The following is a 25584-nucleotide window of genomic DNA, read 5'->3' as shown; positions in this document are numbered from 1 at the left end:
CACTCCACCTCCTTGGCAAAATGAGGAGATTAATCCCTATTTCTGCAATGTTGTTACAGGGATTACAGACAATAACTGAAGCCTTAAGTGACTGGTGCAGAAGAGGTTGATGCCCATCTGCTCAAGTGTGTTCCATGTGCCCAGGGCACTAAGGGTTCAGCCTTTCTGTCCAGCAGTCACTTCCCATTTTCACCCCTACAGAGAGGCCAGAGGCATTTTACAATAAGCCAACACATATGCTTTATGGTTCTGTTTCAAAAACATGAAAACCCAGGCCCTAGGATTCAAGTGATGTTGAGAGGCAGAAAGGATGGAGAAGTTGTTGGCCCCAGCATGGGGGCAAGCAGCCAGACCTCAGGCCCTCACTCTAGGCTCCACGTGGCTGGGCTTGACTTCTGACCAAGGGCTGCTCTTCCCGCCTGCGGCCCACCTGAGGCCAGACCTTGCCTGAGGAAAGGGCCTGTGGCGGGGGGGGGAAGCTCAGGCAGAAGGAAGACGTGGCCAACGGCCATCCCTGAGGAGGTAGTGAGCAGCTCCTGGTTCGGCAAGGGTGGTAGGTAGGAGCCAGGCCGAGGAGTCTTAGGGTCCCCTCTCCACAGCTCTGGTGGGCCCCCCGCTCCCCTAGCCAACTGGTTGCTCACCTGCCTTCTATGCTCCCTCCTGACGCCAGCCCCCGGGAGAGAACATCTGAAGGCAAGAAGGAAAGAGAGCCCTGCCTAAGCTTCTTCCTCCCTGCTTGGCCAAGTGGGGGAAGCAGCTGAGGTCCTTCGTTTAACTGAGGAAGCACGGAGGAGCTGGAATGCCTACCAGCTCGGAGAGGGCACTTGAGAGGGTCTATGAACAAATCTGTCTAAAAGCCACATTTGAGCTAAAAGCATCAGTCCATCCCTCAGCCCCAGCTCTGTGCAGGCCAAGAATCCAGAAGGCAGCAAGCAAGGCCTATCTCCCAGGCTGGAGGTGGTTGTGGAGCTGCTCTGCCTGAGTCTTCAGACGCTGGAATTCCTCTTGAATGAAGTCCGTCAGGACTTTCCGCATCTCCACCTGAGGGAAAGGACCAGGGATGGCCTGCACCCCTCGGGAAGCTTGGCCAAGGTGCCCTGGGAGGGTGACGGGATGGAGAGGGTGGAGGTACCCTGCTGGCAGCCAGCAGCAGGGGGTCCGGGGACAGCTACGGGGGACCCAGGAGGAAACTCACAGCTGACTTGTTCTCCGCCCGGAGCCGCTCGAGTACAGGCAGGGCACTGAAGGGCTTCCCGATCAGCACGGTGATTTTCTGTGGGGTGGCCGCCAAGAGTGATGAGGAGCAGGAGGAGTGCCCACAGCCCCAGCCCAAGCAACCCGGGAGCCAGAAGCTAAGCCCTGGCCCTGCTGTGCCACACACTCCCCAGGGGCCACTCTTCCTCTAAAACGAGGTCCTGGTCCTGGGTCCTGTGCTGTAGATGACCTGTCCCGTCCTGACCCCACAGCCCACCTCTGCCCCAGCCTGACTTCCTCTGCTCTCATTTTATTGTCTCGGTGCCAGGAAGTCCCTGTCTATGTTCCACTCGGTCCCCTGCTGTAGCCTCACGCTCAGCTCCCCCTGCAGCTGGCCTCCATAGTGCTGAGTGGGAGACACAGGGCAGACGGCAGACAGGCAGACAGACAGACAGCCGAAAGTCAGCAGTCCCCACCTACCTGTCCAAAGCGGGGGAAGTAGGGCGGACTGTTAGGAAGGACGTCATTCATTCCTGCAGCACAGTGGACAGAAGGCCAGACGTGGGGTGGAGCAGGGCAGCCTGGGACCAGAGGGACTCCCAGGCCCCCCACCCCAGATGCCATCTCTCTGTCCCCATCCCCAGGCTCACCGACATGCCACAGGGGCAGGATGATGGGGTTGAGATGACACTCAGCAATCAGGCGCCCGATTCCTGCCCAGTAGGGAGGTAGACATGTTAGCATAAGCTGGGCCCTGAGCCAAGCTTCTGTGCCAGCCTCTGGCCAGTGCCACCCCCAACATCCTCCAGTTCAATTCAGCTCCCTTGGGCAAGCCCCTGCGAGAGGCAGGCCCTAGTCTCAGCACCTGTCCCCTTCCTGGAGCTACAACACACCCATCTACCCCCATACAACCCAGCCTGAGGGGGCGGGAGCCAGGGGCCCACAGGGCCATCTCTGGGCTGGGAGGATGGCTGTGGCCAGAGACCAGCAGCCCTTACCCCACTTGAAACGCAGGAATTCGGAACTCATGTTCACTTTCCCTGGTGAGAGAGCACAGAGGCGAGGCTTGGGAGCCCATCCCGCTCATACTGGGGGGGCTCGACCCAGTCAGCCCTGCTGACCTTCTGGGAAGATATGCACCCAGTCCCCATGGTTGAGCTTCTCCAAAATGAAGTCCATCCCCTTCTGGTAGACGCCATCTCCTGCAAGGACAAGGCCTCTCCCCATCAGTAACCATTCTCGGGAGCATGGGGTGACAGGTTAGCTTACCCTCAACACTCTCCAAACCCCAGTGAAACAGGCCCTTCTCCCTGGGGTCCATGCACTGGGGACTATCCCCCTCAGTCCCTGCTTGCTGAGAAAGCCCCAGCAGATTAGGGACTTCCCATCCCCCACACGCCATCCACATAGACGCCCTCCAATGACCGTCTCCAGGGCCTGCATGGCACTTGGGCACGCTGTGGGGCTTCCTTCCTAATATCTTCTAAACCCCTAAGTGCCAGGCAGCATCAGCTCAAGTCATCTCCTACCGAGATTCTCACCTGGCAATTCCTCCATCTACCTATGAGCCCCGTCTTCAGTGGTTCACCAGCTGGGCCGCTTCAGCCACATACCCCTGCAGGCTCTCAAAGATCCCCAGGTCAGCGCACCACCTGCCCTCCCTCCCCAGCCAGGCCCTGGCTGCCAGCCAACCGCTCTCGGAGCCTCATGCGTTCCTTTCTCTTCGAAGGTGCCACTCCTGGGGTGATCCTACCATGTGCCAGCTGCTAGAGAAACCAAGTGCATTTGTGATTTCTAACCTCGCTTAGGCCCCAGATTCTGGGCAACAACCCTTTGTTGGGGTCTCAGCCGCTTGTCACAGCCACTCCTCACAGGGCACCTGCCTGAGGCCTCAGCCTCCACCATTCGTCCCTCCTGCTGACCCCTTCTTCTCAGGGCACTCCGGGAAACTAGACCCTCCCTTATAGGGAGGTCTCTTGGGAAAGGGAGAACATTCATTTGAACACACATCAAGAGCTTGGGAAAAACTCAAACTTGCTAGACTGAAAAACAGTGGAGTCAAACTGCTCCTGGTCTAGCAACCTTCCACATTGGAGATAACCCTGAGACCATGACACTGGACCCAAGAGAAGGAAATGCAAACCTCCTTCCTTCTGAAGCCAATGTTGGCTGCTGCATGCTGGCTGGAAGCCTGGGGACGCTTGGAGACAGTAAGTACACAGTAAGGATCTCATCAACCATGGTGATGGAAAAGTAATCACATGGCAGATAAAAGAGGAAAGAGGTGGAGAGGTTGAAGGAATGGGGTAGAGCAGATATCCTCATCTTATAAAGTGGGGAGTAAAGAAGCCCTATCACAGAGCGAGAGACAGACATTGGGAATACCTCTGGCAATGAACTTTGTTCTCTGCAAGGCCGATTCTTTGGAAGGTGCTAGTTAGGGATCCAGGAATCTCAACCCAACGCAAACAGTGCCCTGACCCAGCAGCCCACTCGGGCTAGAGGGAGGGGGTGATGACCCACTGGAGTTTCCCTACTTGGGACGCAGCATGTGTAATAGTACAGGGGAGTCTTCATAGGTACTGGCCCCTTCTCTACTAAAACCCACTGACGCAACCTATCCATTGAGCTTGAAACTGGAATTTAAAAAATAATAATAATATGCTTTTGGAGCAAGACTTCATCATTTGTAGCTTTTGCAAATGCCACTACTGCTCACTTGTGTCACTTGTGTCAAATCACTTCGATACTTAAATACCATATTAAAGTCTACGCTTGGAGAAAAAGGGAATTTTTTGGAACACAGAAGCCAAGTGTGCCAAATACTGCCTTTGCCTTAATGACATATTATTAGTTCTTTGCTGAAGGAACTAAGAGGCAGGGACGAGGGGTGAATGAGCAGAGTCCCCATCTCTCAGAGCAGGTTGGGATAAACGACGCCACGGTCATTTGCCAAGACACAGTGGCCTCTGCTTGTTCCTTTACAGAGACAGAAGTAGCCTCCAAAAGCAGCAGAAAGAGAAACCGCTCCAGGGGGCTGCTTCTGAGGAGTGGGGCTAGGGAGGTGAGGGGTGGGCACTGCAGCTTTCCATTAAAAGCCCCTCTTTGTTATTTGTTGTTACTTTATTGGGTTTTACCACATTCTACTTTGACCAGCTAGAAATAATAAACCCCTCCTTGACCTCTAATATCCTTTGGTTACTCTTCCTTCTGTCTCTTTTTCCTCCCAACTGAACCTCTGGGAGGAGTTGCCGCCCCTGCAGTCTCCATTCCCCTCCAACTGCAGCACCACCAGCCCTCAGGCCACAATAATCTGGCTCTGGCAGCTGTCACTCCATGGAAACACTTCTCCAGCATCACCTGCTGCTTCCATGGTGCCACAGGCGCCTGGTTTGCTTTTCTCTCTGGCCATGGCTCCCTGCCATCTTGGTGGCTTCTCTCTCCCTCTGTACCCTCCTGGGCCTCTGCCCTCTCTGAAGACTCTCACTCTGCATTCGTGACTTTGTGGTTTTTGTGGTTGAATTCCCAGTAGCTTTATTCCTGATAATTCTTTTTTTTTTTTTTTTTTTTTGAGACAGAGTCTTGCTCTGTCACCCAGGCTGGAGTGCAGTGGCGCAATCTCAGCTCACTGCAAGCTCCGTCTCCCGGGTTCACGCCACTCTCCTGCCTCAGCCTTCCGAATAGCTGGGACTACAGGTGCCTGCCACCATGCACAGCTAATTTTTTATATTTTTAGCAGAGACAGGGTTTCACTGTGTTAGCCAGGACGGTCTCGATCTCCTGACCTCGTGATCTGCCCGCCTCGGCCTCCCAAAGTGTTGGGATGACAGGCGTGAGCGACTGCACCCAGCCCCCTGATCATTCTTCTAAGTTCCAGAACTGCACACCCCACTGCCTCTGGGACTGCTCTCCTTCCACAGGTGAGGGGCTCCTCAGATGCAGCACAAGCAAAACAGGACTCACCCTCTCCCCTCCCAGCCCCCGCACTGCTTTCCCTTTGCACCCTTCTCCCCGTGGTTCAGCTCCAACACTTGGTGTCATCTTTGAGTTCTCTTCCTCACCCCACCTACACTTAATCTATCAACAAGTCCAGAGTACATCCCAAAGAAGTCCCCTTCTCCGGTTCTCCACCGTGACACTTGGAGGCCCAGCCACAATCATCTGCTGCTGGAGCTACTGTGACAGCCCTGAACTGGGCTCCTCACATCCACCTAGCCCTGCTGCAGCCACATTGCAACTAGAATGGTATCTCTCTTTTTTTTTTTTTTTTTTTTTGAGACGGAGTCTTGCTCTGTTGCCCAGGCTGGAGTGCAGTGGCGCGATCTCGGCTCACTGCAACCTCCGCCTCCCGAGTTCAAATGATTCTCCTGCCTCAGCCTCCTGAGTAGCTGTGATTATGGGCCTGTGTCACCACGCCCGGCTAATTTTTTTTTTTTTTTTTTTTTTTTTTTTTTTTTGAGACGGAGTCTCACTCTGTCACCCAGGCTGGAGTGCAGTGGCACGATCTCTGCTCACAGCAAGTTCTGCCTCCCGGGTTCGTGCCATTCTCCTGCCTCAAGCTCCGCCTCTTTTTTTTTGAGACGGAGTCTCACTCTGTCACCCAGGCTGGAGTGCAGTGGCACGATCTCTGCTCACAGCAAGTTCTGCCTCCCGGGTTCGTGCCATTCTCCTGCCTCAAGCTCCGCCTCCCGGGTTTGCGCCATTCTCCTGCCTCAGCCTCCCAAGTAGCTGGGACTACAGGTGCCTGCCACCACGCTCGGCTAATTTTTTTGTTTTTAGTAGAGACGAGGTTTCATCCTGTTAGCCAGGATGGTCTCGATCTCCTGACCTCGTGATCCACCCGCCTCGGCCTCCCAAAGTGCTGGGATTACAGGCGTGAGCCACCACGCCCGGCCTCGGCTAATTTTTATATTTTTAGTAGAGACGGTGTTTCGCCATGTTGGTCAGGCTGGTCTCAAACTCCTGACCTCAGGTGAACCACCCGCCTCGGCCTCGCAAAGTACTGGGATTACAGGCATGAGCCACTGTGCCCGGCAGATGCTATCTCTTAACCACAGACACAAGCATGTCACCACCTGGATGAGAGCACAGTCAAGTACTTTTTGTACTTTTTTTTTTTTTTTTAAGACCAGGTCTCCCTCTGTGGCCCAGGCTGGAGTGCAGTGGCATGATCTCAGCTCATTGCAACCTCCGCCTCCTGGGTTCAAGCAATTCTCCCACCCCAGCCTCCCGAGTAGCTGAGATTATAGGCGTGCGCCACCACATCCAGCTAATTTTTGTATTTTTAGTACAGACAGGGTTTTGCCACGTTAGCCAGGCTGGTCTCAAACTCCTGACCTCAGGTGATCCACCCACCTCAGCCTCCCAAAGCACTGGGATTACAGGCGTGAGCCACCCCGCCTGGCTATCTAATCTAATCTAATCTAATCTAATCTATCTATCTATCTATCTAATCTATCTATCTGTCTGTCTATCTATCTATCTAATCTATCTATCTAATCTATCTACCTACCTACCTACCTACCTACCTACCTATCTATATATCTATCTGTCTATCTATCTATCTATCTACGTACCTACCTACCTACCTACCTACCTATCTATCTATCTATCTATCTATCTGTCTATGTATCTATACCTGGGGTCTCACTATATTGCTCAGGCTGGCCTCAAATTCCTGGGCTGGGTTGGGCACAATGGCTCATGCCTGTAATCCCAGCACTTTGAGAGGCTGAGGCGGGAGGATCGCTTGAGTCTAGGAGGGAGTTCAAGACCAGCCCTGGCAATGTAGTAAGACCCCAACTCTACAAAAAAAAAAAAAAAAAAAAAAAAAAAAAAAGAATTAGCTGGGCACACTCCTTAGTCCCAGCTGCTCAGGAGGCTGAGGTGAGAGGATCGCTTGAACCCAGGAAACAGAAGCTGCAGTGAGCCATCATCACGCCATGGCACTCCAGCCTGGACAACAGAAACAGACATTGTCTCAAGGAAAAAAAAAAATCGAGGGTTCAAGTGATCCTCCCACCTCAGCTGGGACTGCAGGCATGCACCAATGCAGCCAGCTAGAATTCAAAATTCTTTTTTTTTTTTTGAGACGGAGTTTCGCTCTTATTGCCCAGGCTGGAGTGCAATGGCACGATCTCAGCTCACCACAACCTCCGCCTCCCAGGTTCAAGCAATGCTCCCGCCTCAGCCTCCCAAATAGCTGAGATTACAGGCGCACACCACCACGCCCGGCTAATTTTTGTATTTTTAGTAGAGATGGGGTTTCACCATGTTGGTTAGGCTGGTCTCGAACTCCTGACCTCGTGATCCGCCCGCCTCGGCCTCCCAAAGTGCTGGGATTACAGGCATGAGCCACCATGCCCGGCACTTTTTTTTTTTTTTTTTTTGAGACAGAGTCTCGCTCTATCACCCAGGCTGGAGTGCAGTGGCGAGATCTCGGCTCACTGCAAGCTCCACCTTCCGGGTTCACACCATTCTCCTGCCTCAGCCTCCTGAGTAGCTGGGACTACAGGCGCCCGCCACCACGCCCAGCTAATTTTTTGTATTTTTAGTAGAGACGGGGTTTCACCATGTTAGCCAGGATGGTCTCGATCTCCTGACCTCGTGATCTGCTGGCCTCAACCTCCCAAAGTGCTGGGATTACAGGCGTGAGCCACCGCACCCGGCCAGAATCCAAAATTCTTAATAGGATTATTCTAGAATCTTCATATTCTACATACAACTTATATTTTCTACCTTTCTTTTGTTTAAAATATTTTTATTTTTAAAGAGACAGGGTCTTACTATGTTGCCCAGGCTGGTCTCAAACTCCTGGGCTTGAGTGATCCTCCCACCTCAACCTCACAAAGTGCTGGGATGACAAATGTGAACTGCTGTGCCTGGCCTACCTTTCTCTCTTCTTTTTCCAGCACCTGGCATGTGCCTGCCTGTGTCTAGAACACCTTTCCCCTCATTCTCTGGTTGGAAAAATTCTGCTCCTGCAGAGGAAGGAGCAATCTGGATTCAAATCCTGGCTTTGCCACCTCCTACCCCATGACCTTGGGCCAGCAGCTTAATCTCTGTGATCCTCCCTGTCTGGAGAATAGGGATCAAAATGGCCCCTATCCCCTGGGGTTCTCACCCCACAAGCCTGTTTGTTCTCCTAGAAGCAAAACCCTCTGGCCTGCAGGTACATGCTACTGCCACCATGGACCAATGACAATGCACTGTTCTCAATGAGTCTCTTAGTGACATCCCTGAGAGAAGGGGGTGTGGATAATGCCTCCTTGAATTCTAATGCCAAGGCTCCAGGTCCACACGATCCCTGGGCAGTTGCAGAGAGTTGAGGGCTCTCCAAGGAGCCATCCCTCCTCCTGCAGCCTCTGCCCCCTCTGCTGGCATGTGATGGAGCTGGGCCTCATGTTGGCTCCCGGGCTGCCTACCCCCATAGGTCCCTCCAAAACAGAGACACTGGCCACCAGCTTTCCTGCCCCAGAAATGCCTCCCTGCACTCGCTGGAGGAGCAGCTCACCTCGGCACACAGGCACACACTTGCCCAAGCTGAAGAAGTGGGAGTGTAGCTCCTTGGTGAAGCAGATGTCTGCAGCTGCAGGGGTCCTGAGCAGGGACAGATGCAATAAGTCCTGCCCCCTGCACCCCGCTCCACCACCCTGCCCCCAGCATCAGCATGCAGAAGGGAGGCACAGGGGAGGGCCTGCGGGGCCCCACCCCATGCCCTGCCTGGACTGCTGGACGCCACCTCCTGGGCAGAGCAGGAGGAGGGCAAATCTGGGCAGAGGCAGGTGGGGCCGGCCCGGCCCACTTCGAGGGGCCCATTCCTCCTCACCAACGCATCAACTTCAGGTTCCAGATGTGGCGGAGTTTCAGGATCCCTAGAGGACAGGAAAGGCTTCATGCCCCAACTTCCCATATCCCCAGGGAGTGCCCTTCCTTCACCCCATTTCAGGGAATGAGGGACAGCAGCACTACCATTTCCCTACAGCCCAAAGTGGCATCTTTCAGACCCTTAGGCCAGACCATTCAGTTCTCCCTGGCTCCTCCCTCTCCTCCAGCCTCCACATCTTACTAATCACTGCACCTGGACTGCCTATCTCCCCAACATACTTGGACAATGCCCATTCTTCTATACTTCTCCCTGTACTGTCACTGCAACCAGCCCAGTCTAGGCTAGTGGATGGCTGCAAGGCCTCCTTCCTGGCCTTCCAGGATCCACCTGTGACATCTATAGGCCTTTCTCCACCCAGCAGCCAGGGTGAGCTCTGAAGGGCTCCAGTGTGGCCAGGTGGCTCCCCATGAGCTCTAGGACAGTCTAACCCCTCTGTTCAGGAGTGGAAGCCCCGGGCACCCCTCCACCCAGCCATCTGGTTACCGGAGCCAAGCAACTTCCTGTGAAGTCAGCAAAGCAGGAACCTCTAGGTGTGGCAACCAGGCTCCCAAATAGGGCTGAAGGGTACACGCCCAGCCAGGGGCAAACCTGAAGCCAGGACACTGGGCTTCCAGTCCCTGGCCCAGAACTTCTTCACAGGATATCCTATGTCCAACCCCCAAATTTTTCCCAAGACTGTGGGGCCCTGGATGGTTTAAAGAATAGAGGGTTCTGGAGGCCTGACGTTAAAGGAGCTGTAAGATCTGCCCTGTGGCCGTTCCTTGGTCCTGCTCCATGCCCAAGGCCCTCTCCAAATCATGCTCCCTCAGGGATGCTGCAGGAGCCACAAATCAAAGTCTCAGCCCTGGGGCAGAACACCCGGAAACTGGAGTGCCAGGGCTCCATGAAAACGCAGCGAGAAGGGGTTTGTTCTGACGAGGCTGGGCCCGTCCCGAATCCTCGCCTTTCCTCCCCCTGCCCAGCACACTGGCCCGGGTACCCCAGAGATGAGGGTCGTCCATGCAGGACTGGTGATTGGACACAGTGATGAGGGGCGTGGCCGGGCCTCGGTTCTCGATGAGCTCGTACAGCACCTCCTTGTTGTGCACGGTCAGGTGGTTCATGTACTCTGGCGCGGAAGGAGAGGTCAGGCGCTCAGGGCTCGCCCGCTAGGTCCGGGCCGCGGCGTCCCCCACCCTAAGTCCCACCTCCGGCCGGGCATGGGTACCCGGGCGGGCCTGCCTCGGCCTGGGCCCACTCACTGGTCCAGAAGCAGCTGTAGGTGCCCACCAAGCCCATGACGACGCTGCTGGCCAGGGTCCAGGTGAGCGGCGGCACCGCGGGGAACGGCCACTTCACGTGCAGGGGCATCCCCACCCGGCCCGCGGCCGGCGCTCCCAGCGCCCCGGGCCGGCCTGTGGGGCGCCTCTAGGTCTGCGACCTCGACCGTTCGAGACACTGGCCCCTGACTGGCCCGCGCACGGACAGACAGGAGGCGCGGCGCAACAAGGGACTGGACCGAGGTCCCTTCGCAGGTCAGGCCGGAGCCGCGCCCGGCCCCGCTCTCTCGTCACTGAGGAGCGGTCGCTGGGGTCACAGGCCGTGGGCGCGCTGCGGAACGGGAGGAAACGGGAGGAAACGGGAGGAAACGGGAAGGCGGGCGCTGGCGCCCCGGCCCGGCGCAACCGCCGGAAAGCGAACCTGCGCCGGTGCCCGGCCCCACCGACTGTCGCAAAGCGCGCCCGGGCCGCTTAACGGCAGCAAGGCCAGCCCCGGGGCGGTGGGAAGTGGCCGTCATCCCGTGGGGCTCCCGCTTCCGGGCAGCCTCCTGCGCTCGCCTTTTGTCTCTGTAGTGTTTCTGTTTTTTGTTTGACACAGGGTCCAGCCAGATCCAGGCTGGAGTGCAGTAGTGGGATCACGGCTCACTGCAGCCTCGATCTCCCAGACTCAAGCGATTCTCCTGCCTCAGCCTCCCGAGTAGCTGGGACCACAGGCGCCCGCCATCACACTCTGATCCACCCGCCTCGGCCTCCCAAAGTGTTGGGATTACAGCCGTGAGCCACCCCGCCCAGCCACATATACAATTTTACGTATTTACAGTACTACATGATACTATGTATATGTAGCAATATATAATCTACTGTATGGCAAAATATACAATATATATAGCAATATATACAAACATATTGTGTATTATGTGTAATACAAGAAACAGTATTTTATACCATTTGATACAGTCACAATGTCAGCTACTACCTCTAGTTCTGAAACATATTCATGACCCAGAAAGAAAGCCCCCTATGCATTAAGCAGCCAGTTTTTTATTTTTATTTTATATTTATTTATTTATTATTATTTTTTTAAGAGTCTCGCTCTGTCACCAGACTGGAGTGCAGTGGCACAATCTCGGCTCACTGCAACTGTAGCAGAACGAGTCGCAGACAAAACTCCTCAGACACCAGATTAAAGAAGGAAGAGGTTTTTTATTCGTCGGCGAGCGTCGGCAGACTCGTGTCTTAAGAGCCAAGCTCCCCGAAAAAGAAACTCCTAGCCCTTTTAAGGGCTTACAACTCTAAGGGGTCTACGTGAAAAAGTCATAATAGATTAAGTAAGCGTGAGGAACGTGACTGGGGGCTACATACATCAGCTAACAGAACAAAAAGTTTTACAGTGCTTTCTCATACAATGTCTGGAATTTACAGATAACACCAGTAGTTTTGGTCAGGGGTTAATATTATCATTATTTTAGCCACCAGGGCCAGGTGGTGGTGCCAAGGTCGTCTAGCTATTTATCTTACTTCTGTTTTTTTCCAACTTTTTGCTTTCTCCCTTTTCTCCTGTCTTATAAACTAGGGAAAAGGGGAGGTTGGGGAGAAACTGAGAAGGACAACAGGAGAAGTGGTAGCCTCATACCATACAACCTCTGCCTCCCGGGTTCAAGCTATTCTCCTGCCTCAGCCTCCTGAGTAGCTGGGACTACAGGCGCAGGCCACCACGCCCGGCTAATTTTTTTTTTGTTTTGTTTTGTATTTTAGTAGAGATGGAGTTTCACCATGTTGCCCAGGTTGGTCTCGAACTCCTGAGCTCAGGCAGTCCACCCACCTCAGCCTCCCAAAGTGCTAGGATTACAGGCGTGGGCCACCGCACCCGGCAGTTTTTTATTTTTATTTTTATTTATTTTTATTTTTGAGACAGAGTCTTGCTCTGTTGCCCAGGCTGGAGTGCAGTGGTGAGAACTCAGCTCACTGCAACCTCTGCCTCCCAGGTTCAAGCGATTCTTCTGTCTCAGCCTCCTGAGTAGCTGGGATTACAGGTGCAAGCCACCACACCTAGCTAATTTTTGTATTTTTAGTAGAGACTGGGTTTCTTCATGTTAGTCAGGCTGGTCTTGAACTCCCGGCCTCAGGTGATCCGCCCGCCTCTCCTCCCAAAGTGTGAGTCACCCTGCCTGGCCTGTTTTTTATTTTTAAACTATAATTTATTGATTTTTTTTTTTTTTGAAATGGAGTTTCGCACTGTCGCCCGGGCTGGAGTGCGAGTGCAGTGGTGTGATCTCGGCTCACTGCAAGCTCCGCCTTCCAGGTTCAAGCAGTTCTCCTGCCTCAGCCTCCTGAGTAGCTGGGATTACAGGCGCCCACCACCACGCCCAGCTAATTTTTTGTATTTTTAGTAGAAATGGGTTTCATTATGTTGGCCAGGCTGGTCTTGAACGCGGTCTCGAACGCCTGACCTCGTATCCACCCGCCTCAGCCTCCCAAAGTGCTGGGATTACAGGCATGAGCCACCACGCCCAGCCCATAATTTATTGATTTTTTAAAAATTTGTCCAGCCTTCTATCACCACGTCGAATCCATTAGTTGCAGCCATCCAATGAGAAGCTGAGTGGATTCAGCCCCATCTCCTGCTCACAGACCCTGTCCGAGCACCTCAGTTGTCCCAACAGCGTCACTGCAGGACCCCCAGGACGTTGGACTGCCAGCTCCCTGGGTCTCCTCCTCTCTGGGGCAGATCCTCAGTCCTCCCTTGACTTCACGACTGTGGCCAGATCATGTGTGGACTGTCCCTCTCTTTGTGTCTCCAGAGCGCTTGCATCAAACACCCCTAACTCAGAAGTGTGCAGCCACACTGGGACTCAGAACCCAAGAACAGGGACAGAAGACTCATGCCCTTGGGGTGCCTGGTCTCGTGGCATCAGGCATGACTTCCAGCTCCTGCGCCTTCCCCAGCAACTGCTGACTGGGGACCCAGACTGGGAGCTGAGCGACAGGCCTGGCGAGCGAAGCTCGGGGTCTCACTCAGGTACCAGCTCCTCCTTGCCCCAGGCCCTTGGCACAGGTAACTGCTTATTAGGGGACTGCTGCTGCTCAGCCGCAGAGACAGCTGGCCTGCCAGGCTTGAGTGACTCACAGGTCTGTCATGTCCCACTGGCCCGGGAAGGCGGGGTCTGGGAGGGTGGGCGGGCAGGTCAGCAGTTCCCAGGCCGGGTGCTCGCCCTCCTTGTTGGCGGTGGGGCGGAGACGGGGCGGGCCTGCCTGTTGGCAAGGGTGGGGCGTCCGGCCCAGCCAGGCCCTTCCTGGCCGGGTGGCTCAGGAACATAGCCTCTTCCTCTTTTTTTTCCCCTCCTAGCCCTATTCAGGCAGGAGCTGCTCTTCTGGGGTATCGCGATCCACTTAAGGATGAGGCAGACTTGGTGACAAGCTGGTCTGAACAGGTATGGGAGCCCCCTGGGGAGACGGAAGAAGGGAGGAAGTTGCCTTCTGCCTGGGGAGGGTTTGGGAAGGAGAGGGAAGCCTAGGGCTCCCACCAAGGCTGATGTTGACAGCCAGGGTTTGGGGCTGAAGCCAGGAACAGTCGCTCTCTCTGGTTCTTACTGGTAGCCCTCATGGGGGTCCCTGACGCCAAAGCCTCCAAGGCTGCCTGTGCCAGCCCAGGGCTGCCCACATGCCCATGTATATCCCAGAATAGGCACCAGGGCAGGGAACCCAAACTAGCATGAGTGACAGAGCAGGTGGTCAGGGAGAAACAGACATCAAACCCAGCCAGGAGAGAGACACCGCAACAAAGAGACAGAGAAGGGAAACCAGAGACGAGAGGGAAAGTGAGACAGAGACAAGCAGAGCCTCAGAGAGGCAGGAAGTGAGCCTGAAGGGAAGGTGACAGGTTGATAGAGAAAAGCAGGCAGACAGAGCAGAGGAACTCATGCCTCTTTGCAAAAGCCACATGGACAGGGCATGGAGCCAGGGGATGAGCCCTGCAAGGTTAGGTGAGTGTGAGACAAAGATAAACTTCGAGAGGGGGGCTCCAGCTGGTGAGATGAACAAGAAGGGCTCCCCAGTGGTGGCAGGGGCATGGGAAAGAGTCCCCATCACAGGTTGCAATGGGGATGATTTGGCCATATCTGAGATCTTTTAAAATGCACACACCCTTCACTGCCGGGAGTTTATCTTAAAGAGAACATCTCACAAGTGGGGAGACAGAGATGAACGAAGATGTTCCTGTAGTTGCTAATGGAGGCGAAAAGCACTGGGGTCTCGGAACAACATGGTGAAACCCCATCTCTCCAAACAAATTTAAAAAATTAGCTTGGTAGCCAGGCACAGTGGCTCACACCTGTAATTCCAGCACTTTGGGAGGCTGAGGTGGGAGGATCACTTGAGGTCAGGAGTTCGAGACCAGCCTGACAACATGGTGAAACCGTGTCTCTACTAAAAGTACAAAAATTAGCCGGGTGTGGTGGCACCCGCCTGTAATCCTAGCTACTTGGGAGGCTGAGGCAGGATAATCTCTTGAGCCTGGGAGACGGAGGTTGCAGTGAACTGAGATCGAGCCACTGCACTCCAGCCTGGGAGACAGAGTGAGACTCCATCTCAAAAAAAGAAAAACAATTAGCTTGGTGTGGCAGCATGCACCTGTAGTCCCAGCTACTCGGAAGGCTGAGGTGAGAGCATCACTTGAGCCTGGAAGATGGAGGTTGCAGTGAGCTGAGATCACATTACTGCCCTCCAGCCTGAGCAACAGAATGAGACTATCAAAAAAAAAAAAAAAAAAAGTGGGCCGGGCACTCAGGAGGCTCATGCTACTCAGGAGGCTGAGGCAGGAGAATCACTTGAACCCGGAAGGCAGAGGTTGCAGTGAGCCAAGATCGTGCCACTGCACCCCAGCCTGGTGACAGAGCAAGACTCCATCTCAAAAAAAAAAAAAAAAAAAAAAAAAAAAAGTAGACTAGGCCAGGTGCAGTGGCTCAGGCCTATAATATCCCAGCACTGGCTGGGCACGGTGGCTCACACCTGTAATCCCAGCACTTTGGGAGGCCAAGGCCGGCTGATCACCTGAACTCAGGAGTTCGAGACCATCCTGGCCAAGATGGTGAAACCCTGTCTCTACTAAAAAATATAAAAATTAGCTGGGCATGGGGGCGGGTGCCTGTAATCCCAGCTACTCGGGAGGCTGAGGCAGGGAGTTGCTTGAACCCGGGAGGCTGAGGTTGCAGTAAGCTGAGATCACGCCACTACTCTCCAGTCTGGGCGACAGAGTGAGACTCTCTCAAAAAAAAAAAAAAAAAAAAAAATCAAAATCCCAGCACTTTGGGAGGCTGAGGTAGGAAGATCACTTGAGTCCAGGAGTTTGAGACCAGCCTGGGAAACATAGAATTCAGGAGGCTACAGTGAGCTGTGATGGCACCATTGCACTCCAGTCTGGGCGACAGAGCAAGACTTTGTCTCAAATAAAGAAACAATAAAAGAATAAGCTTGACCGCTTGTGCACTGTTGGTGAGAATGTAAAATGGTGCAGTCACCATGGAGACCAATATGACAGTTCCTCAGAAAATTAAAAATAGAACTACCATATGATCCAGCAATTCCACTTCTGGGTATATACCCAAAAGAACTGAAAGCAGGGGCTGGGTGCTGTGGCTCACGCCTGTAATCCCAGCACTTTGAGAGGCCAAGGCAGGCAGATCACGAGGTCAAGAGATGCATGAGGCTGGGGCACCAGGGCTCATTCCTGCAATCCCAGCACTTTAGGAGGCTGAGGCAGGAGAATTGCTTGAGCCCAGGAGTTCAAGACCAGCCTGGGCAACATAGTGAGACCTTGTCTCTATTTAAAAAAAAAAAAAAAAATAGGGCGCGGTGGCTCACGCCTGTAATCCGAGCACTTTGGGAGGCCAAGGTGGGCAGCTCACCTGAGGTCAAGAGTTCGAGACCAGCCTGACCAACATGAAGAAACCCCATCTCTACTAAAAATACAAAATTAGCTGGGCGTGGTGGAGCGTACCTGTAGTCCCAGCTATTTGGGAGGCTGAGGCAGGAGAATCACTTGAACCTGGGAGGCAGAGGTTGCAGTAAGCTGAGATCGCACCATTGCACTCCAGCCTGGGCAGCAAGAGTGAAACTCCGTCTCAAAAAAAAAAAAAAACAAAACAAAAAACAAAAACAAAAACCAGATGGATGGATGAATGAATGAATGAACAAAATGTGGTCTATCCAGACGCCCAGACAATGGAAGATGATTCAGCCATGAAGAGGAGAGAAATCCTACAGCCGGGCGCGGTGGCTCACGCCTGTCATCCCAGCACTTTGGGAGGCCGAGGCGGGCAGATCACAAGGTCAGGAGATCAAGACCATCCTGGCTAACATGGTGAAACCCCGTCTCTACTAAAAATACAAAAAATTAGCCGGGCTTGTGGCAGGTGCCTGTAGTCCCAGCTACTCAGGCGGCTGAGGCAGGAGAATGGCGTGAACCCAGGAGGCGGAGCTTGCAGTGAGCCGAGATCACGACACTGCACTCCAGCCTGGGCGACAGAGTGAGACTCCGTCTCAAAAAAAAAAAAAAAAAAAATTCTGACATATGCTCCAACATGAATGACCCTTGAGGACATTTTGCTGAGTGAAATGAGCCAGTCACAAAAAGACAAATACTGTAGGATTTCACTTTTTTTTGAGACGGAGTCTCATTGTTGCCCAGGCTGGAGTGCAGTGGTGCGATCTTGGCTTGATCTTCACAGAGCAAGACTCTGTCTCAAAAACAATTTTTTTTTTTGAGACAGAGTCTCACTCTGTCACCCAGGCTGGAGTGCAGTGGTATGATCTCAGGAAGTCACTGGGAGGCTGGTGCTGGGCAGCAGCTAGTGTCACTTTCTCTTCCATATTTCAGCGCTCCCAGAGCCAGAACTGAGCCCAGTGAAAGCGCACCCTGGGGCAGCCTGGATTCCTGGGGGGTCCCCGGCAGCCACACGCAGCCATGCACTACCCAACTGCACTCCTCTTCCTCATCCTGGCCAGTAGGGCCCAGGCCTTTCGCATCTGCGCCTTCAATGCCCAGCGGCTGACGCTGGCCAAAGTGGCCAGGGAGCAGGTGATGGACACCTTAGTTCGGGTAAGTTCATCACTTCAGGGAAACTCTGCCCCTAACCACCATGACCCAAAGCCCCCAGCCCTGCCTGACCAGGGGTATGTTCTAGAGAAGAGAGGACAGGAAGAGGTGTGGCACAGAGATGCAGCACAGGCGCTTGCCTCCTGCTGGCCCCAGTCTCCTCCTCTGTGAAACAGGTGACATGTGGGTGGGATGAGTCTTTTCCTGGGGCATTTCCAGTCCCACTGCTTTCTGTGGGCTGCAGCCAGTGAGCCTTAACACTCTTGGCTACAACAGTGCCAGTTCCCTGGGCCCACTGCCTCCTCTCAGGGCAGCTGGCACTGAGTCAGGCTGGCCTTCCTGGTGTCCCACAGATACTGGCTCGCTGTGACATCATGGTGCTGCAGGAGGTGGTGGACTCTTCTGGCAGCGCCATCCCCCTCCTGCTTCGAGAACTCAATCGGTGAGGAAGGTTCTGTGGGTCTAATCAGGGGCACACCCAGAGCCTTGAGGCCCTGACCCTGCCTCCCCTTTTCTTGGCAGATTTGATGGCTCTGGGCCCTACAGCACCCTGAGCAGCCCCCAGCTGGGGCGCAGCACCTACATGGAGACGTACGTGTACTTCTATCGGTGAGCACGGAGCTGGCAGCGCAGCAGGGTAGGGGGCGGTCCTTGGCCCTAATGTGAGGTAGGCTCATTAGTCCCCGGGGCCACAGGCCCCCCATCCTGGGACAGCCTCACCTGCTTTGCATGCTTTCTCTTCTCAACACCTTTTATTCTGGGCTCTTCCCATCCTCGACCCCCGCCAGAGTGTCCATAGAGCAGGAGGCCTTCCTTCTGTAAGCACAAATGTGGGGTCCCTCCTCCTCTCTCCTGTGGGAGCTGCTGAGGCTCAGGGTGTGGCTGGCCCCCTCTATGAAAGTGGTCAGCAAGGGCTGCAGCTCCTAGGAAGAGGCTCCGTGGGGACCACTTATGGGCCTTGGGTAGACCTGATCTTCTAAGTCCCTGGGAGGACAGGCTGGCAGGGAGCCCTTTGGAGTCAGGATCCAGAGGGCAAGGGAGGCTGCAGGGAAGGAGAACTGATTCTCTATATAAATAAAATTATATGGCATCTGGCGTGTGCTCCAAAATTACTGGGTAGGCAGGGTACAGTGGCTCATGCCTGTAATCCCAATGCTTTGGGAGGCTAAAGCAGCAGGATCACTTGAACCCAGGAGTTCAAGGCTGCAGTGAGCTATGATTGTGCCACTGCACTCCAGCCTGGGCAACAGAGTGAGACCATGTCTCAAAAAAAAAAAAAAAAAAAAAATGAATGACATCAAAGTGTCCAAATGTCAAAATGTACCATACCCAGTCCGTGGAATATTATTCAGCCAGAAAGAGGAATGAAGCACAGACGTGCCACAGCATATGGACGAACACGGAAAACATTGATGAGCTGATTTCATTCATATGAAATATCCAGAATAGGCAAATGTACAAGATAGAGAACAGATTAATGGTTGCAGGGGCTGGGGGGAGGGGAGAATGGAGAGTAACTGGTAATGGATGTTATGTTTTTATTAGGGGTAATGGATACCAATGTTTTAAAATTGATCGTAGCAATAGTTGCACAGCCTTATGAATGTACAAAAAAACCGTGTTGTATACTTGAAGCAGGTGAATTTTATGGCATATGAATTATGTCTGATTTTTTAAAGTTCTAGAGACAGGTTGGGAGGGCTGTGCCCACATTGCCGCTGTTAGTGGAGGGCCCCTCCCTGAGCGCCGTTTGGCACTTGCAAGCCAAAATCAAAGACGTGGGGCCACTGCTGCCCATCCCTTGGTCCTCCCAGGTCACACAAAACACAGGTCCTGAGTTCCTACGTGTACGACGACGAGGATGATGTCTTTGCCCGGGAGCCATTTGTGGCCCAGTTCTCTTTGCCCAGCAATGGTAGGAAGGGAAGGGTGGGCTTGGTACGTGGGAGCAGAAGGGGAGTTCTGGCTGGCTCCACTGGGGGCTTCCTCACCCAGAGGGGCTGGGGGAGAAGGTCCAGGAGTGGATGGCAGCCCTCGGTCCCTGGGCCTTGCAGTCCTTCCCAGCCTGGTGTTGGTCCCGCTGCACACCACTCCTAAGGCCGTAGAGAAGGAGCTGAACGCCCTCTACGATGTCTTTCTGGAGGTCTCCCAGCACTGGCAGAGCAAGGTAGGCCTGGGCAGTTGGTACAAGAGGGACAAGGATAGGGCGGCCCAGCGGCCAGCCTCATGGCTGCTGTGTCTCTAGGATGTGATCCTGCTCGGGGACTTCAATGCTGACTGCGCTTCACTGACCAAAAAGCGCCTGGACAAGCTGGAGCTGCGGACTGAGCCAGGCTTCCACTGGGTGATTGCCGACGGGGAGGACACCACAGTGCGGGCCAGCACCCACTGCACCTATGACCGCATTGTGCTGCACGGGGAGCGCTGCCGGAGTCTGCTGCACACTGCGGCTGCCTTTGACTTCCCCACGAGCTTCCAGCTCACCGAGGAGGAGGTGAAGGGATGGGGCTGGCACGAGGAGGGAGGGCAGGAGCAGGGTTGCAGGGAAGCCCCTCGGCCCCGGGCACTGACACTGCCCCACCACCCATTCCCAGGCCCTCAACATCAGTGACCACTACCCCGTGGAGGTGGAGCTGAAGCTGAGCCAAGCGCACAGCGTCCAGCCTCTCAGCCTCACTGTTCTGTTGCTGCTGTCACTCCTGTCCCCTCAGCTGTGCCCTGCCGCCTGAGCGTCCCCCTACCCCCCCAGGGCCTGCTGCCTTTTGGGACTTAAACGCCAGCCTCCCCTGTCCATCCAGCCCTGGGGCTGGGGAGCTTCAACTACAGTTGCCCTGTGACTGCAGTCCACCCCCACCTGCCTTTTGTTTGATTTGGCTTGTTCTTTGGTTGGGCTTGTGCCTAGATTAGGAGAGGAAGCCAGGGGCCCCCAAGGCTGGACTCATGCCACCTGCCAGGTAGTGTACTATCAGGAGTGGAGACAGAGTGGGCTCTGGGTTGGGGTAGGGGAAGGGAGGGCTCAGAAAGAGAAATCAAGATGTATGACAAGAAAGAAAGTTACTGAGAACAAAAACCCAGATTGGTGAGATACAACACTTGTGCAGCAGATATGCCAATGGGCCATCTTTATCGTGGATTGGTAAGAATCACCAGGAAACCATTAAGCCCTGATAGCTACAAGGAGGGTGGTTAATCTGCTGCGTCAAACTCCTTCCCTGAAACCAGCAAACACCGGGAAACATTTTGGCTCATTGTAATCCGGTGAACAATGCAGTCAGGCCTGTTATAACCACTGAGCAGCCACGCTCGCACCTCCTGGGTGCTGTCGTCTGTTGGCACAGGCTTCTGCATGCCTGGGAAAGTCCAGCCAAGGCTGGTCAAGGTAACATCTCCACGCAGAAAATCTGCACCAGTTATGTAACCTAAAAAGCTGTGTGAACCCAGGTGCCCCGGTAAAGGGGCTGCAGGACACAGCAAAATGCCAGCAGCGTGCCGGACCCCTCCCTTCCATCCTCCTCTCCAAAGAAAAGAGGTCAGGAAAAACACTGGCTGGGACGCTAGAAGGATCATGTGTTAACTATAATCACATTTATGGTTTGGAACCATCACCCCAAAGTAGAAAAAAAAAGGTATTCCCAGGTATGTTTGGCAAAAGAAAATAAAGATAATTAAAAACCTAAGAAATGGCTGTAAATTGAGATTACAAAAAACCAGAGGCCTTTTGGGAGCCACAGGCTGGGGGCTGGGGCCAACATACCCCAGCTCTGGGACCAAAAGCCTTTGGAGTCCTGTCCCTGGATACAGATGCTCAGGCCACCCACCTAGCATTCCTCATTTTTGCTGCTCCCCCAAAAGCCAGCGCTGTTCTACAATAGTTCAGGTCAGACATCTAAGATCCCCAGGCCAAACCATGCCACACACGTTGTCTGTTCCGAGGTCTTTTTGTTACAAAGTACCAAAGGTTAGCCTAGACCTTTGGTCAGGTGGTGAGGGCCCTGGGAATGTAGGATCTAGAAGGGGTGGGGGCATGGGGCCCAGGAGGTTGCTAGATAGGAAGTCGGGCAAGTTACAGGTGACATCAGCAGTACCTGGATGATTCCCACCAGAGGAATGGCCAAACCAGACGGGTGAGACCAAACCCAATGTGATGCACACCTACCCTTGCTAAATAAACGTTGCTGCTGGTCAGCCTCTAGCCCACAAGCCCCTCTTGGTCCCCATGTGTTGTAATAAGCAACACAATTGTAGGCTGACCCCAGCCTGGGATTGCAAGGCTTTGCTGCAGCTGTGCTTCATGAAAAGCACTTCAATTGACCCAAAGGTTCCCAGAGAAAGTTCCTTCCCCGTCAAGAATGTAGATACAAAGACATAGGTGGACAGGAAGTAGAATTTATTGGTGAGTATTAAGAGGGGGGCAGCACATTGGAAGCCCTCATGAGTGCAGGGCCCGCCACTTGTCCAGAGGGCCACGATTGGGGATGTACTTGACCCCACAGCCATCTGGGATGAGCCGCTTCTCAGCCACCATGTCTTCAAATTCATCAGCATTGAACTTGGTGAAGCCCCACTTCTTTGAGATGTGGATCTAGGGAGCAATGGAAAGAATTGAGTCAGGAGGCCTGAGGCAAAAAAGGTGGGAGAAGGGGGCTGCAGCACTACGTACCTTCTGGCGGCCAGGAAACTTGAACTTGGCCCTGCGCAGAGCCTCAATCACATGCTCCTTGTTCTGCAGCTTGGTGCGGATGGACATGATAACTTGGCCAATGTGAACCCTGGCCACAGTGCCCTGGGGCTTTCCAAAGGCACCTCGCATGCCTGTTTGGAGCCTACATTGGGGTAGTGCAAGGTCAGAAACATGAACATCCATCGGAAAGGCCTGTCTCCAAGGTCCCTTAGAGCAACCCATACAACCAACAGGCTGCGTACACTACCAAGGAAGCTGCTGTGTGCAGCCATTGCACACTGGGCCCCCATGAGGAAAGGAACTCAGTCGGCTTAATTGGCTGCAGAGCATCCCAAGAACCATTGAAAAGGCGACACTGAGCTCTGCCAGCTTCAACTACCTGCTTGCTGGCAAGATGGTTGTCATCAAGCTAAAAGCAAGAAGAGCTACTCCAATCACAAGTGTTTGCCCTAACCTGTGGGGAAGAGCTTGCTAAGACTTACTCATGCTTGCTTTGTATCCGCAACAGTCCACAGGAAAGGGTCCTGAGTGACCACTGAAAGTCACTTGCCAGCCTGGCTTTTCTAGTAGCCATAGTGGCTGAGTCACTGGGGCCACCTCTATGCTCTGATGCAATAATGCAAGCCTAATAATGTAGAGACTCCAACTACCTTAAAAAGCCCAGACCAAGCTCACCTGTCAGCCCCAGCACAGGACAACATCTTGTTGATGCGGATGACGTGGAAGGGGTGGAGCCTCACCCGGATATGGAAGCCATCTTTGCCACAACTTTTTACCATGTACTTATTGGCACAAATTCGGGCAGCCTCCAGGGCTAGGTAGGGAGAAGAAAAGCAGCAGTGAGAGAAGATAATAGAGAAACATTCACCACGACTATCTCCAGCTCGAGGGAAATGTGTTGGCTGAGTTTTGTAAGGCTCATGTTTCATCAACTCCCAATTCCAGTGCAGTGTATGTGGGTGGGGTTGAGGGAGCACGGTGGAAGGACTTGGGGGTGACGAACAAAGAATCCTGCCTTACCTTCAGAGGACAGCTGCTCATATTCATCTGATACCATGTGGCCACAGAGCGGAAACTCATCCACTTTTGCCTTCTTCCGCCCCAGGTCAAAAATGCGAATCTTGGCATCTAAAAAAGGATTGGGTAAGTGTGCAGGGGGTGTCACAGACGGACGCTGAGTTAGTAGAGCCAACCAGTGCAGGGGCTCTTCCATTACTTACCAGGGACACCTCGGCAGAAGCGAGACTTTGGGTACGGCTTGTTCTTACAATATCGGTAACTGCAGGGGAGTGAAAAAACACAGGTTAGGTGACGTTCACAGAAAGCCCAACAGGCACTTTGCCCTTCAAGGAACAACCCAAACGAGGGACGGGAAAAGGGTGGGGAATGCACGTCCACTTCTAAAACGTTTCCATTCGGGGAAATAAACTACAAAGCAACAGTTGGCTGCTGCAACACAGAGAACACCCAAAACTAGAAACACAATAGCCACCACCTTCCGTTACTTTGTCTTACGCTTCCTACAAACACTTTGCAACAAACTTTCCTAGTTAAAAATTCCCTCTTCAAGACACTGCGTACTACAAAATCGCCGCATTATCATTGCACAGCTCAGGTCACCCAATTTAAGACTTTCGGGCACGTGGCACTAAATCCACCTCCGAGCAGAGTGGAAATGCGTCTGGCGCCCCCTGTAGGACACAGGAGTCGGCCGCACCCGTTTTTCCCGGGCTGCCCTTCACGTCCGACAACGCACGCGGAACGTCGCCCGGAAATAAGACAGAGAACGCACACAAAGGCCCCAAGACCGTATGAGCGCCCGAAAATGCGGTGAGCTTGCAGGACACAGGCAGAGATACAAGGAAACCGTCGCTTCCACACCGACATGGGAACTAAGGGACAGTACTATTGCAGTCTAAAAAATAGCCGGGAGGTGTAAAACATAGGGTCAGTTCCCAAGACAGGGCCGCCGCACGGGGGAGGCTCCACCCCACAATTGTTTTCAGCGGCCATAGGCACTTCTTTCCCCGCCCGTTTCCCAGCAGTGAAAGTACATGGATTCAAGACTCACCAACGGGCGGGGCGGCGGCCCATGGCGACACCAGGATCTTCAGTGGCTGCAACGAAAGAGAGAGAGTCGGAACGGAAGACGAGAACAGACCTAAAAGGTGTGAGAACCAGCAGCTGCACTATAAGAGACGACAACTACACTTACTCACCACACCGAAGGGAAAGAGGCGCTCCTCCGCCTGCGCATGGCTTATATAGGCGGTCTGTCTGCGCGCGTAAGAACCATAGAGTCCTGGCGAAGACGGGTGGACGCTCTGTCAGACGTCATGACCATAGACGCAGCCGCTCTTGGCGCTTGCGCCCGGGCGTAGCCCAGCACATGCGCAGATCAGAGAGGTGACCGGGTACCAGGGCCGCGGGCGGCCAGCTGACGAATGGGGCTTCGCCACATGGTCGCGAGAAGTCCGCTTCCGGCTGGCCATCTTGGGCGTAGAACTCTTGCCCTAGGCTTTGCCGTTAACTGTGACAGACGTATATTTCTGAGAGAGGAAAAAAGGAAAGTACCCTAGGTGGGCCTCCCGGCGACCGCGAGAGTGTCCTCGAGCTTGCACGGGTCCCGGACACGCGCTCCGTGCCTCCTTCTAGGCTAGAGGCCCCGGCGGTGAAGCGCCATACAGGGACCTGGGCCCGCGTTCCTTTGTCAACCCGGGAGGCCGGAGGGGGAGACCCATTCCCCTACCGGAGAGACTGGACCAGGCCTTGCTGGGAGCCATGCCCCGTATCCCCGTTTCCTGGAGACCCAGGGTTCGCACATTGCCGCGGGGAAGAGGTCGAGGAGAAATCTCCACGGAGACTCATGGCCTGGGAAACCGGGGGGCATCACTGGCCCCGCTCCGCCCACACTGACCCGTACCGTCCCGACCAGCTGCGTCTCGGGTGCCACCTCCCACGAGCCGCTTTCGCCTGGGCACCGCCCCGCCTCGCCCTTCCCACTTCACTGTGCTCAGAGTCCCTCGGGGTGCGTCTGGGGGTCGTGGGGAAGCAGGGCCGCCCCCACCCGCCCACGGGGCAGCATCCAGGAGAGGTGCGCAGAGCGGGCGGGCGTCCCGGGGGAAGTGGCGTCTGGAGGTATCTGTCCACCATTCTGCAGGTGGGGCGCGGTGGGGTAACAAAGTCTTCCCGTCCTTTGACAGGAAGGACGGGAGGAAATCCTGCTCGAGCGCACCTGTTTTCCAGGATGATATGTCGCTTTTATAAGTGGCTGCAGGTCCCTTTGAGAAAAGCTTGGGATGATTTCTGGGGTGCACTTGCAGCAACGGTGCAAGGTCCTTCCCAGGGGAACCTAGCCTCCCTTTCCATCATGGGACTCTGGATCCCTGCGGTGACTTAGGTCTGGAAACTGGGTTCGAGGCTGTAACACCACTGGGGCAATACAAGTCAGGAACTGCGGCGGAGCGCA

The 25584-nt window shown here is 54.2% G+C and overlaps 3 protein-coding genes and 1 non-coding gene across 29 annotated transcripts; 1 reads left to right on the top strand and 3 right to left on the bottom strand.

Annotated features, from left to right (window-relative positions):
* Positions 1-215: 215 nt before the first annotated feature.
* On the bottom strand, positions 216-10456 carry TAFAZZIN (tafazzin, phospholipid-lysophospholipid transacylase). 12 transcript variants are annotated; one of them, XR_010125522.1, is made up of 12 exons: positions 10324-10456; positions 10062-10190; positions 9023-9068; positions 8708-8793; positions 2316-2396; positions 2193-2234; positions 1845-1907; positions 1675-1727; positions 1196-1273; positions 808-1041; positions 642-687; positions 216-460 (listed from the first exon to the last, which is right to left on the bottom strand). XR_010125522.1 is itself a non-coding variant. In XM_054470858.2 (11 exons), the coding sequence occupies exons 1-11, from the start codon at positions 10430-10432 to the stop codon at positions 940-942; spliced, it is 879 nt and encodes a 292-aa protein (XP_054326833.1). In that variant the 5' UTR covers positions 10433-10456; the 3' UTR covers positions 216-939. The 12 variants fall into 12 exon arrangements, 9 of the variants coding, with proteins under 9 accessions (XP_054326833.1, XP_054326838.1, XP_054326834.1 ...); XR_010125520.1 differs by having other exon boundaries at positions 642-1041; XR_010125521.1 differs by having other exon boundaries at positions 216-687.
* On the top strand, positions 10141-21115 carry DNASE1L1 (deoxyribonuclease 1 like 1). Of its 13 annotated transcripts, none has more exons than XM_054470853.2 (12): positions 10141-10596; positions 10940-11115; positions 11427-11669; positions 13143-13360; positions 13688-13772; positions 17216-17437; positions 17788-17876; positions 17957-18043; positions 19249-19349; positions 19489-19601; positions 19680-19928; positions 20029-21115. In XM_054470853.2, exons 6-12 carry the CDS (start codon positions 17303-17305, stop codon positions 20161-20163), a joined length of 909 nt encoding a protein of 302 aa, XP_054326828.1. In that variant the 5' UTR covers positions 10141-10596; positions 10940-11115; positions 11427-11669; positions 13143-13360; positions 13688-13772; positions 17216-17302; the 3' UTR covers positions 20164-21115. The 13 variants fall into 13 exon arrangements, with proteins under 13 accessions (XP_054326828.1, XP_054326832.1, XP_054326830.1 ...); XM_054470855.2 differs by having other exon boundaries at positions 10147-10385; XM_063660828.1 differs by having other exon boundaries at positions 10175-10596; positions 11446-11669.
* A 486-nt stretch (positions 21116-21601) lies between these two features.
* RPL10 (ribosomal protein L10) lies at positions 21602-25021 on the bottom strand. 3 transcript variants are annotated; one of them, XM_054470867.1, is made up of 7 exons: positions 24865-25021; positions 24187-24664; positions 23336-23394; positions 23136-23243; positions 22791-22929; positions 22095-22257; positions 21801-22016 (listed from the first exon to the last, which is right to left on the bottom strand). In XM_054470867.1, the coding sequence occupies exons 2-7, from the start codon at positions 24207-24209 to the stop codon at positions 21864-21866; spliced, it is 645 nt and encodes a 214-aa protein (XP_054326842.1). In that variant the 5' UTR covers positions 24210-24664; positions 24865-25021; the 3' UTR covers positions 21801-21863. The 3 variants fall into 3 exon arrangements, with proteins under 3 accessions (XP_054326843.1, XP_054326842.1, XP_054326844.1); XM_054470868.1 differs by lacking the exons at positions 22095-22257; positions 24865-25021 and having other exon boundaries at positions 21602-22016; positions 24187-24355; XM_054470869.2 differs by lacking the exons at positions 21801-22016; positions 24865-25021 and having other exon boundaries at positions 22138-22246; positions 24187-24353.
* Positions 22306-22440, bottom strand: LOC129025538 (small nucleolar RNA SNORA70). Its single transcript, XR_008497286.1, has one exon. It is a non-coding gene; the product is annotated as a small nucleolar RNA SNORA70 (small nucleolar RNA).
* Positions 25022-25584: the final 563 nt, after the last annotated feature.

Source organism: Pongo pygmaeus, chromosome X, assembly GCF_028885625.2.
Source record: "Pongo pygmaeus isolate AG05252 chromosome X, NHGRI_mPonPyg2-v2.0_pri, whole genome shotgun sequence".
Taxonomy (NCBI): domain Eukaryota; kingdom Metazoa; phylum Chordata; class Mammalia; order Primates; family Hominidae; genus Pongo; species Pongo pygmaeus.
The sequence above is the reverse complement of the archived record's forward strand: the minus strand, read 5'-3'. Positions and strand labels throughout refer to the sequence as shown.